Raw genomic sequence first — 13,810 nt, 5'->3', positions numbered from 1 at the left:
AGCTGGGCATGGTAGCGCACGCCTCTAGGCCCAGCTATTCAAGAGGCTGAGGCAGGAGGATTGCTTGAGCCCAGGAGTTTGAGGTTGCAGTGAGCTATGATGATGCCACTGCTCTGTAGCCTGAGTGACCGAGCAAGACTCTGTCTCAAAACAAGACAAAACAAAACAAAAAACCCAAAAAACTGAATAGAAGGCTATGGAAGTAGAAATGAAGACAAATTAATAGTTAAGTGCATTTCAAATGAAAAATCATTTAGTAGTAAAACACAGGGGAAAAAACAAATGAAAAATCATTTGGACTTGTGATTAACTGGATATAGGGTTGGATCAAAGATGACTCCCAAGTTTTTGAGCCTAAATGACTAGATAAAATTGTGATGGCATTCACAAAGCTAGGAAAATTAGGAAGAAAGAGCCTTTGAGAGAAAATGTTTAGTATGGTTCATGTTAAATTTCACATGAGAGAAGGATATGTGATTATAATGTATATAAAAAGCAATTAAGATAATGTAGCCAAAGCTTTAGAGAGAAATCAGGGCTAGAAATAGAATTTGTAAGGGAAAAGTGATAAACTAAAAGTCAGATACTCCAACATCTTCACTCTTCTAAAAGAACACAGAGTATGTGGGAAGTCAGGATAGAGGCATATGTTAGAAATAGGACACAGGGTTAGGGAGGAGATGATTGCTACATTTCCAAATCTTGTGAAATGATGAGTAGACCAAGTTCATCACCTAGTATAAGTGGAAAACAAATAAGCACATAGATGTTTTTTAAAATTTCAGGATGTAAGACTCCACTCAAGCACACCAGAATAGACCTGAATTTTTCAAAAGTTTCTTAGATGCTTTCTTCGAAACATGCATTAATGCAAGCCAGAGACCTCTATTGTAGTAGTGGACATTTTGCTGCCAGGTGAGGGAGAAAATAAACCCCTGTGAGACTAGAATGAAGCCCATAGTTCCTTCATGCCCCAAGTCAGAAATCAGAAAGACAAAAGTGGAGTTAGTATGAATTTTGTGGAATATTGTGGTTTCTCTTTACCATGAAATCTCCAAATAGTATGAATTCCTAGAAACTCATCAGCTCTTGCTGCTGTATTTGCTAACCATTCTGGGTTTGTAAGGATTTTATGCATTTGAGCATGTTTATTTGAATTTTTTCTACTTTAATGTTTTAATTTGAATTTATTTATTTTTATTTTTTTATCTTCCCCTCCCTCCTAAATTTAAATAGTGTATTTTTACCGCAAGCTTTTCTTTAAGAAAGGCATGATGACTAAGAAGAGGTGTTTCAAAAAGAAAGCAGAGCTTCTAAATTCTCATTCACATCAAGATTTAGAATTAGTATTTAATTGTTAATATAATTTCTCTTTCAATTCTATTAATAAATGATTTAACTATTTTTATAAAAACAACAAAACTATTCTTTTAAATAGCTTTTCTACCAGGTAGATAAGTTTTATGTCTTTAATATTATTTTCACTGGAAGAAGTTCTAAACTATAAACTATAGTGTTAAAGCTATATTTACAGCTGGGCATGGTAACCCTAGCACTTTGGGAGACCTAGGTGGGAGGATGGCTTCAGGTCAGGAGTTCAAGACCAGCCTGAGCAAGAGCAAGACCCTATCTCTACAAAAAATACAAAAATTAGCTGGGTGTGGTGGCGTGTACCTGTAGTCCCAGCTAATCGGGAAGCTGAGACAGGAGGACTGTGTGAATCCAAGAGTGTGAGTTTGCAGTGAGCTATCATGATGCTACTGCACTCTATCCCAGACAACAGAGTGGAGACTCTGTCTCAAAAAGAAAAAAAAAAAGAAAGCTATATTTGCTACAACAATTATGTACCCATAATAATTAAAAATAAAAAATTTTAAAGCTTTATTTGCATTATTAATCTGTGTCCTAGGTTTTGACTTCAGATGTAGTGGTACATTTTCAGAGGACTGGAGAACATTATTTAATCAATGCCTAGCAGAGTTTTTTCTAAACATTTAATTTCATATAATTATTACATTAGGTATCTACATGTAGAGAAGAGGATGATCAACTTTTCTGTTTCATAATGAGTAGACATTAACAAGTACACTTAAACTATACTGTGCAGCTGATTTAGGTTCCATAGCAGGAAATACTTTCTGACAGACTGACGAGCCATTGGAAAGGGGAATCGAGAAAGCCTTTGGGTTCTCTTCTCAAGGACGTAAAAACAGAAGTAATTCTGATGTATACAAACATTAGTTGTCTGTGTGATCTGAAAGTAAGGAAATGAACTAGGCCTTTAATTGGTTTATCAGAATGTGAACTGGTACAGATTTTTTCCGTATAAAGGAGGAAGAAAAAGGAGAAAGATAAAGGCAAAAGAAAGACCAGAAACCCGTTATCCTTTAACTTCGTCATTGTATTTATGCACTTTTTTTTTTTGAATCAGTGTCTTGCTCTGTTGCTCTGGATTGAGTGCTACGGTGTCATCATAGCTCACTGCCAACCTCAAACTCCTGGGCTAAAGTGATCCTCCTGCCTCAGTCTCCTGAGTAGCTGGGAGTACAGGCATGTGCCACAAAGCCTGGCTAATTTTTCTGTTTTTAGTAGAGGTGGGATCTTGCTCTTGCTCATGCTGGTCTCGAACTCCTGAGCTGAAGGGATCCGCCCGCTTTGGCCTCCCAGAGTGCTAGGGTTATAGGCATGAGCCATCACGCCTGGCCTATTTTATATTTTGTTTTTAATATTTTGAGAACATTAAGTTCTTGATTTTGTACTTGATCAGGATTGGTTTTCTTTGGCTAGTTACATGGAGCAGGTGAGTTTCTTGTGATAGGATTTGATGTAGGAGGAGAAAATCAAAGACAGAAATATTAACAAAATCATTTCTTTTTTTTAAATCCTCATAACTCAAAATCTAATAGAATACCAAAAGATAGTATACTTATAAAGCTCTCTTGCACAAAGATTCTAACGAGCCATTCCATTGGGAGGGATGGTACACCACCCATACATAAACATGAAAAGTGACTTCAAACTGTTATTTGTTGCTTAAATAGGGATAAATATGAAATTAAGTTTCTCTTAACGAGTTATTAGGAGCTAGGAGCCTATTAAGATGAAAGTAAACATTTTTAGTTTTACATAGGGTTGTTTTATTGATTGGTTGACTGAAGAGAGGTATACAGGGAGCTTTTTGTGGTATTACATCTGCATGAGCAAGTACAAGGTTTTCCATACCTGTACCTAGCCTTCTCTTCAACCCAAAATTTTCTTCCTGGCAACTTCAAGAATGAGTGAATGTCAAAACGTAGGTTACAATAGTTAGACTTGACATGTTCAGTAAATTTAAAATTTTACTTTTATAGTTTTAGCTTAAGAAAAGGCAAATATTTATTCCACAAAATATCTTGAGCTTTAATTATAGGTGGTATCTCCAGGCAGGGCATTCAAAGCGTGCAAGACCTGAGATTCAGATGAGACATTCTTCACTCCTTTTGAAAAATGCTGTTTTTCAAAAAAAATGTATTTTATATGTGATATGTATGGCAAAACCACAATATGTTCAATATCAGCAATAACTGGCTCTTTGAAGGAAATTTATTTGATGGCCAAATGATGGAAGTTCAATTTTTGGAAAGATTGCTGCCCATACTCAGATTCATTTAGATCCAACATAAATGTCTTCAAATCTGATGCTTATACTTTTATTCTCAATGGATATTAGTAAGTAGTTATAACACTAGATTTTTACTTTGATTTACTACATCAAGGAACCTGAAGAGATAAATGCGGATGATGAGATAGAGGACACATGTGACAACAAGGAGGATGACTTGGGAGCTGTAGAAGAACAACGCAGTGTTATCCTACATCTCTTGTCACAGCTCAAGCTGGGCATGGATTTAACAAGAGTAAGTAATGGGATAATCTGGCTACGGAGATTGTTAGGTCAGGACTATACCTGTACTTGTTAATGTTGTCAGGGCTTTTTATTCTTTATGATTTGGTTTCTTAGTCTCTTGATCAGCATTTCTTATTTTCATAAAAAATGTAATGGTTTTACTTATGCAGCGGGAAGTTGTCTGGCAAATAAAGGCCTACAGTCTTCCTGTTTCTGTACAAAATAAAAGGGATCCATTGGTATACTGTACTAGAAAATGTAAAGAAAAGGACATAATCCTACAAAGCTATGAAAGGCATTGACACTTCTACTTTACTCTTACTTCCCATGTGTGGAGAATACAGTTGGGATATTATCTATAATAGGAGCCAGCAGACTTTTTCTGTAAAGAGCCAGATAGTAAATATTTCCATGTAGAGGGAAATATTTGTCTCAGTTGCAGCTACTCAACTCCACCTTTGTAGTATGGAAGCAGTCATAGACAATATGCTGGGTTGGGCGTGGCTGTGTTCCAACAAAACTTCATTTACCAAAACAGGAGGCCAGATCTGTCCCAAAGACTATAGTTTGCAGACCCTTGGCCTATAGCTTTGCTACCTTAAGTGTGTTCTGAAGACCAGTAGCATCACCGTCACCTGAGGACTTTTTAGAAATGTAGACTCTGAGACCCCAATCTTAGTGGACCAGAATCTGCATTTTAATAAGATCTCCAAGTGATTCATATTTACATTAAAGTTTGAGAAGCACGGATCTATAATTTTAAATTTTAGGCCAGTCCTCAATTTATCTTACTAGTGTGCTTAATTTGTTTTAACAATTAATCCATGACAATTTAAAAAGCAAATCAGGTTCAAGACCTATATATATCAAATATTTATTACTGTGAGATTATTTACTTTGAATTACTATTGACACAGTTTTGCATTAGAATGGAATTTCAAAATTGACTTTAGAAGGTAGGTTTCAAATTGAGATGTTTAATGCCATTGAAGATAGTGAAAGTATAGATTAAAAGATTGTTTCCAGTGAATTGGAACACTAATAATGTATTTTAATAGAAAGCATTTTGCCTTTAGCATTCACTCTGAAGCATTTAAAAATCAAAAACACATTTCTTTCTTTGCTTAGACTCACTGTGTTTTAAAGGAAGGTTTAATAGTAAATGGATTGAATCAAAAGCCTACTAAGAAGCAGACATTTGGGGAATTAATAAAGAAACCCATTAACCTTTCCTCTTTCATCTAGCTTCAATACTTCACCTGGGAATCATTTCTGTTCTAGAAATATTTTCATATTAATGGTTCAGAAAAGACTTTATTAGTTCTGATATTGGTAGTAGTCTTATGAGAGGTTGTTTGATATTAGTATGGTGTCTGTAGTGCCTTAATAGATTAGGTTTATAAGACCTAAGAATAGTGTGGGGGTTTATGAGGCATAAGAACATTTGAAAAGAATGTGCTATAATAGTAATCCACATGATAAAATTCTTTCTTGGCATGAATAACTGTGTATAATATACTTTTCCCATTTTTGTGCCTTGGTAATTAAAAAGCTATGTTACACACACACACACACACACACACACACACGTATTAACCAACTACAAATTTGAACATTCACACAACATTTAAAGGGATGATACTTTTCAAGCAATATTAAAGAACCTGGTGACTAAACTGCAGTTACAACTGCCTCTTATCTACAACTGCCTCTTATCTAACAGTAACACTGACTTAACAACTGATTTACTGAGCCCCTGTTACATTCCAGACACTGTGCTAGGTGCTGGGATAGCAACAAAGAAGATAACCACGGTCCTAGCCTTCATGCTGTGAATAAGTAATATACCTTTTCCCCACTGTTCATTTTGTTTCTTTTTAAATAATATTGTGAAAGTAGTATAATTAAACACTTCACAGAAAATTTTAGAAAATAAAAGAAAAAATCTATCATTATATCACCCTAACATAACACACTCTCATTTTGGTATTTCTGTCTAATCTTTCATCGTGTAATCATAGTTTATATGTAGTTTTATTTCCTTTTTTCAGTTAATATACCTCTTGTGAGATGTATTATATACACAGAAGACTAAATAGAATACATATAAACATTCAAAGGACAAAAGTCAATGAGTACCCATACACCCACCTCTGACATTGAGTTTGTAGAAGATTGCCACAGCTTGGAGGCTGTGAGTGCCCCTCCCATTGTAGTCTCCTCCTTTTGCCTAGATGTAACAACTTACTTGACTTTTGTAGTAATCATCCCTCTACTTTTCTGTATAGTTTTACTACCTATATTTGTACCCCGTAACAATGTTGTTTAGCTTAGGAAAAAGTGAATAGCCAACGCAAGCTTAACATAAGGAAAGGACTGTATTGCCATACATAAAAGGCAGCTCCCAGAAGATAAACTAAGTATTTGAGTCTCTGGCTTCAGCTACTGCTGCTTCCCTTTTTTTTTTTTTTTTGAGACGGGGTCTTGCTCTGTTTCCTGGGCTAAAGTGCAGTGGCGTCATCATAGCTTACTGAAACCTCAAACTCCTGGGCTCAAGTGATCCTCCTGCCTTAGCCTCCTGAGTAGCTGAGACTACAGGTGCATGCCACCATGCCCAGCTAATTTTTAAAAAAGTTTTTGTAGAGACAGGGTCTCACTATGTTGCCCAGGCTGATCTTGAACTTCTGGCTTCAAACAATCCTCCTGCCTCAGCCTCCCAAAGTACTAGGATTAAAGGCTTGAGCCACTGTGCCTGTCCGGCTTCTTATAAATTATTGAGAAAGTTTAGAAGAGCTTTTTCTGAAGAAATCAGAAGGCAAAGTTGTGAGTCCTGTGAGATATACATCTCTCAGAGTTAGAGCATTTGGTGAGAGCCAGCCACTGGACATCCAGCAGGAATGCGGGTAGGGGGAGTGAGCTGCTCAGTATTTTTTGCTTCTAAGCAAACTAAGAAATTCATCAGCAGATGGTCAACACAAGCCAAATACAGGTATATTAGAAACAATTTCACCAGGGCTTTCTATGCTCAGATTTGAAAAGACACAATGGCAGCATGAAATATGTAGATGACAGTCTACAATATGTCTGTCTTTCGAGTCATATCACTCTAAAATGGACCAGGATTTCCTTTGCCTTTCTTCTGTGCTAGATCCGTTTATGGTATTCCATTCTTTCTTGGTTGCCTCTCATTTTGTTGGAGCACATCCTCTAATTTCTGAGAAAATGCTATAGGAAGCAAATGTAAAAATGTGTGTCTGAAATGTCTTTATTTTGCCTTCATGTTTGATTGCTAGTTCGGATAGAATTTGTGACTTGTAAATAATTTTCCTTTAGGATATTGCCCCCTTGCTACAGGATTCTGGTGAAAAGATTGAAGTCATTTTGATTCCTCATCTTGTGTTTGTGACCTGTTTTGTTTGTTTTTCTCTCCGAAATTGTTTGGAATTGTCTCTTTGTCACATCTTGGTATTGTGACATATCTTGGTATAGGTTTCTTTTTGTCCATTGTACACTTGGTGGGTCTTTTCAGTGTCATAACTCATGTTTTTCAGTTCTCTGAAAATTTCTTGAATTATTTCATTGATTTTTTTTTCCTCTCTTCCATTTTTTTTCTGTTTTCTTTGAAACCCTTAGATAGTCATTGGATTTGTCTTCTATTTTTCTCTCTTCTTTTTTTTTCTCTCCCTGTCTTTTTCTCTCGTATGTTTTGGGAGATTTCCTCACCTTTATCTTTTAACTCTTCTCGAATTTAATTTTTGCTATCATGTTTTTTTAATTTTCTGATTTAAAAAAGGGATCCCTGTTTCATCCCTGTATGTAGTATCTTCTCAACTCTCTGAAGATATTATTTTTTATTTTTAAGATTTTTTTCCTCCTGTCAGGTCTCTGTTTCCTCCATTTCTTTTTTTTTTTTAATCTTTATATTCCTAATTAGAGGTTTTCTCAGAGATACAGTATTTCTTGAATTTCTACTCGCAATTAAGTTTAGAGAAACTAAAAACCTAATTTTAAGTTTTGAACATGTGGGTAGGGCCTATGTCTTTTATCGTCCAGTAATCTGGTTGGGCCATTTGTTGGGGATGTTGGTGTCAAAATCATTAGGTTTTTCTTCCAGGGTTAGTCAGATTTCCCAGAAGGAAATTTTTCTCATCTGCTACTTGGTGAGTAAAGGAACTAGGAGTTGAAGAAGAGAAGAGGACTGGGTGGGAGAGGGTGTCAGTAGCGAACATTTAATTTATATAGGGGTTATTTAATACCCTTTTTATAATTATGGTATCCATTTTCTTAGAAATCCCTGATGTTCTCCAATCTAGAGAATAAACCACTTTGTTTCTCTCTCTAGAGACTAAACCTCTAGACTTTGAGGTGCAAGAGGGGCAGTTACTAACAGTGTGGAGTTGGGGAGGGGATTTAGGCATCTCATTGCTTTGTATAGAGATTTCACTCAGTTGTTCTTACTGTAGCATTCCTCTAAACCCCCAGATCCTGAGCCTTTTCAGGAATCTATACATAGTGTAAACTACTGCCTAAGATTCAGCTTTTTAATTAACAGCTCCCAAAATTTTGTTGCTTTTTGTCTACTTTCCTGGTATCTCTGGGTTTGTCTTTGTATGAAATTTATTATAATTTTAATGTAATTGAATTAAGTAGAAGTGAATTAAGATGCGTGTGTTCAGTTCACCATCTGAATCTGCATCATCCAATGTCTTTTATGTTACTTGTGTCATCTTCGGAACCATCTTTTTAAGTGACTGGAATAGTCCATTAAGTGAAATTTCCATATTTAAGTAGGTAGAATCATAGTTTAAAATGTAGGTTGTTTTAATTATTTTTTCACATTCCTTTTCCTTCATTCATATTATTTATTTTGTAAGGCTAGGTTCCTGGATAAAAGTACTAGGCTTATCGGTACAAACACCTTGGGGCTCTTGAAACATATTGTCAGTTTGCTTTCTCAAACAGTTGGACTATTAATATTTTGCAGTGTCTCTCTAACTCTGCTTTAAGTAAAATATTTAATCTTACACTTACCTGGTTTTAGGTATCAAAATTTCTCTTCTTGGAAATACTTGTCTTGTACTTAAAATTAAATATACGTTAAAGTTTTTCCTTTGGTCTGTGATCTCTTCAGTCTGTTCTCAGAAGAGTCTCATGTCTTGATCATTCATCTATAATTTGTTCTTAACTTAGGAAAGAATAGGTGTAGCTAACATTGACTTTGACTTTTTTTTTTCTTGAAACAGAGTCTTGCTCTGTCACCCAGGCTAGAGTGCAGTGGCATTATCATAGTTCACTGCAACCTCAAACTCCTGGGCTCAAGCAATCCTCCTCCCTCAGCCTCCTGAGTAGCTAGGAGTACAGGTGCGCTGAACTATGCCAGGCTAATTTTTTCTATTTTTAGTAGAGACGGGGTCTAGCTCTTGATTAGGCAGATCTCAAACTCCTAAGCTCAAACAATCCTCCTGCCTTGGCCTCCCAGAGTGCTGGGATTACAGGCATGAGCCATCGCGCCATTACTTTGACTCTTAATACCATTTCCCTGATGATACTTTTATCCAGTTTAGGAGTTTGAGGACTTCTTAAAAAATTCCTTCTACCTGACTCTATTGAATTTGTGTTTAATCTTAACCACTTGGGTAGGCTTTCATTTCCTTTTAAGCATGCTTATTTTTTAATGAGTTCAAATACTTTTTCTTTGTGACTTTTTTTTTTTTTTTTTTTTTTGAGACAGAGTCTCTCTTTGTTGCCCGGGCTAGAGTGAGTGCCGTGGCATCAGCCTAGCTCACAGCAACCTCAAACTCCTGGGCTTAAGCGATCCTACTGCCTCAACCTCCTGAGTAGCTGGGACTACAGGCATGAGCTACCATGCCCAGCTAATTTTTTTCTATATATACTTTTAGTTGGCCAGATAATTTTTTTCTATTTTTAGTAGAGACAGGGTCTCGCTCTTGCTCAGGCTGGTCTCGAACTCCTGACCTCGAGCGATCCACCTGCCTCGGCCTCCCAGAGTGCTAGGATTACAGGCGTGAGCCACCACGCCCGGCCGTGACTTTGTTTTTAATACCCATCTAGAATGAAATGTTTTCAGAGAGATAAGAGTAGTTGTCTACAGATACACACGAAGATTTACTGTTCCCTCTTTGGTTGATTGATTGTTGTTGTTGTTATTTTAGGTGGTGCTTCCTACATTTATCCTAGAGAAACGTTCCTTGCTGGAAATGTATGCAGATTTTATGTCTCATCCAGACCTATTCATAGCCATCACTAATGGAGCCACAGCTGAGGACAGAATGATTCGCTTTGTTGAGTACTACCTTACCTCATTTCATGAAGGCCGCAAGGGAGCCATTGCTAAGAAACCGTACAATCCTATCATTGGAGAAACGTTTCACTGTTCCTGGAGGATGCCAAAAAGCGAGGTAGCATCCAGTGTTATTAGCAGCTCTTCCACCCAGGCAGTTACAAATCATGCTCCTCAATCAGAGGAGTCTTTGAGCCAGGTGGGATCAGACTGTTATACAGTCAGATTTGTTGCTGAGCAGGTTTCCCATCATCCTCCAGTCTCAGGATTTTATGCAGAATGTGCAGAGAGGAAGATGTGTGTAAATGCGCATGTCTGGACTAAGAGCAAGTTCTTAGGCATGTCGATAGGCGTGACAATGGTTGGAGAAGGTAAGTAGAAAAATTGTTCTCTGATTTTTAATATCAAACTACAATCTTAAATTTTGGGAACCTAGACGAATATTAATTATAAGTTTGAAATGCTATGAATACTACTTTTTTGTTCCAATTCCCAGTGTGTTCCAGGATGCTTTTTGGGAGCAGAGGAGTATATCTATGGACTAATGTAAATTCTCCTTTTAAATTATTTTTTTCTGATTTTAAATATTTATTGTTGAAAATTTAGAAAACTTGAAAGGTATAAAGGAGAAAATAAAAGCATCTCTAATTCCTGCATCTAGAGATAGATAATTTTAGTTAATATTTTAAATCTTTTCTATGTGTGTTGTGTATGTTCATACTTTTAGTTTTATAAAATTAGGATTAATTATATATATGTAAAGTTTTATGTCCTGCTTTTTTTTTTACTAAATATATTCATTTTCCCGTGTTATTGATAAAATATTTTAATGACTGCATAATCTATGAAATGCATTTGCCATCTTTTATTTAACCATTTAGACATTGAATTTGTTTCCAAATTTTTATTATAAAAATCACAAGAAATATTTTCTAGGTAAATCTTTATTGACATCTCTTATATTTTCTTAGGAGTTATTCATAGAATATTTTAAACATATACTGCCAAACTTTAATTCTACTTCATCAGAACGTTATGAAAAAACAATTTGAGAAAACACAGTGGTTTTTGCCAAGAATACAAAACAAAAGCAAAAACCTCCACAGAAATCATTGAAGAATTAATGAAAATATAACAGAAAAAACTACCATTTTAATGTTAATGGAAAACTCTGTACAAAGAATAATTTGTTCTGAATATAAACTTACAATGTAAGTGTAGCATAATTAAGCCTGTGACTCTAATAATTTGAGATTGTGTTATTGTAGCTGTGAAGAAAATATTTTATCCGCTTTTCCAGTTTTCCCCATTTTTAAGTTCTATTGTGGTATATCTTACCAATTTTCAGATAATATTTTAAGCTAATTCAAATTTTCATAACATTAGAAAGTACACGCATTTTATTAGTTAAAAAGAAAGTTTGCCACCTTCAGTGATAAGCTTTATAACATTAGCCTTAGGCTCTTCATAGACCACCTTATTTGTTTATTTTATAGATTAAAAAGCTAAAGTCTGGAGGTGATGAGACACGTCTAGGGTCATAAAAGTTAAGGCATAGCCAGATTTAGGACCTTATTATTCTTTGATACTCTCTCCTCAAGGACAGTTCTTCTTACCAGTTCATGTAACAGAAAGACTCTGGTAATGGTAGCCTCTCACACTCCAAGAAAGAAAATACCTCAGGAAATAAGGAAAAGCCTTAATATCTTAACCATGCTTTACTCATGAAAGAAGAATATAAGTTAATTTTTGATCAATTAAGTGCCATTATATGTTCGTGGATTGCCTTTTGCAAATTAAATTGTTATTGGTACCCACAACAGAAAGTAAATAAAATCAGGGAATGGGATTTGTGACAATTCAATTTTGCTCTTATTACCAATGTTTTTTAACAGGAGGGGGAAATTCTGTTTAATTATTAGATCAGTAAGATTTTAGAGTTCTGTAAATCTCAGTTATCCTAGTCTGTCATCACACATATTTGAAACTGGTTGTATATTTCTTCAGATTTTAAATTCCACGAGGTATGCTATTTATGTAGAATTTGTTCTTAGAAATCAAAGGTCATAAACCAAATTTATAAGATCACATACTTGGCTGGGCATGGTGGCTCACGCCTGTAATCCCAGTGCTTTGGGAGGCCCAGGCAGGAAGATTGCTTGAGGCCAGGAATTCAAGACCAGCCTGGGCAACCTAGCGAGACCTCATCAGTACCAATAAATAAATAAATAAAAATTAGCCAGGCATGGTGGCAAAAAATTTAGCCGAGCATGGTGGTGTGCACCTATAGTCCTACCTATTGGGAGGCTGAGGCAGAAGGAATGCTTGAGCCCAGGAGTTGGAGGCTGCAGTGAGCTATGATGATGCCATTCCACTCCAGCCTGGACAACAGAGTGAGACCCTGTCTCTGAGGAAAACAAAAAAACCAAAAGCACATATTTTTACAAAAGTAATAAACATATAGTATCTTTTCTAACTTAGAATCAATCAACAGTTATTAGTAACACTTAAAATATGTCCAAGTATATTGTCTGTCTTCTGAGAACTACCATTATATATAAATATATTATAGTCAGAACCATGTCTCTTTTTTTTTTTTTTTTTTGAAACAGAGTCTCACTCTGTTGCCCAGGCTAGAGTGAGTGCCGTGGCGTCAGCCTAGCTCACAGCAACCTCAAACTCCTGAGCTCAAGCGATCCTCCTGTCTCAGCCTCCCGAGTAGCTGGGACTACAGGCATGTGCCACCATGCCCGGCTAATTTTTTCTGTATATATTTTTAGCTGTCCGTATAATTTCTTTCTATTTTTAGTAGAGGTGGGGTCTCGCTCTTGCTCAGGCTGGTCTCGAACTCCTGAGCTCAAACGATCCGCCCACCTCGGCCTCCCAGAGTGCTAGGATTACAGGCGTGAGCCACCGCGCCCGGCCAGAACCATGTCTCTTATGAAATGGCTCAGTAATTTTTTTTCCTGTGACCTTTTGTGAATCCAGAGGCTCAGTAATTCTTGATTTATTTTTGCCCTTCGTGAAGACTATTAAGGACAACACAAAAAAATAGTTGATGTTGCTTTGTGTTGTCTACTTTAGGATCTCATTTTGTCTATTTGCTTATTCTACAAATTAACTGTATTAAAATATATTTATCATAACTCTTGTTCATATTTGTGAACATTAAGAACAGGCTACTTGGGGGATGAGTGGGGAGAGGAGGATTAAAAAAACAGAGTAGTTAATGAGCATTTGTTAAGAGAGAGATGCTGTAAGAGTTCAGAGCAGTAGTACATATCCAATTCAGTATTTGGTCTGATGGTGACACAGGTAATGAGCTTGGAAGATTAGTAATGTATCTCAAGTATCCTTAGTGTCTCTTAATTATCTATTGTAGAGCAATTATTCATTAATGTAATCCTCCCTTTATATATGTTTTTAAACCATCTTTAATATAGCATCTCTTAATATGCAACAAGCCCCATTAGAATAATATTTGTTTGAAAACCAACACTAATATATCCTGTAGCTTCAACCTGAATGTTTCAGAATTTGGCAAACAAAATTATTATGACCATAGTTTTTATAATAGAATTACTTTTTCTTTTCCTTAATATGCATAGAATAGAATAGAACAT

At 35.9% G+C, this 13,810-nt stretch overlaps 1 protein-coding gene across 2 annotated transcripts in view; it reads left to right on the top strand.

The window, feature by feature from the left end:
* OSBPL11 (oxysterol binding protein like 11) overlaps positions 1–13,810 on the top strand; it is a 78,932-nt gene that overhangs the window by 45,074 nt on the left and 20,048 nt on the right. For both annotated transcript variants that reach the window (XR_011233878.1, XM_069472717.1), the window contains exons 8-9: positions 3,756–3,896; positions 10,060–10,558. Coding sequence is in view for 1 of the 2 variants with exons in the window: in XM_069472717.1 (XP_069328818.1) it covers positions 3,756–3,896; positions 10,060–10,558 (640 nt within the window). In the remaining variant the exon portion in view is untranslated. The remainder of the gene's footprint in view (positions 1–3,755; positions 3,897–10,059; positions 10,559–13,810) is intronic.

This window comes from Eulemur rufifrons, chromosome 7 (genome assembly GCF_041146395.1).
Source record: "Eulemur rufifrons isolate Redbay chromosome 7, OSU_ERuf_1, whole genome shotgun sequence".
Taxonomy (NCBI): Eukaryota; Metazoa; Chordata; class Mammalia; order Primates; family Lemuridae; genus Eulemur; species Eulemur rufifrons.
The sequence above is the reverse complement of the archived record's forward strand: the minus strand, read 5'-3'. Positions and strand labels throughout refer to the sequence as shown.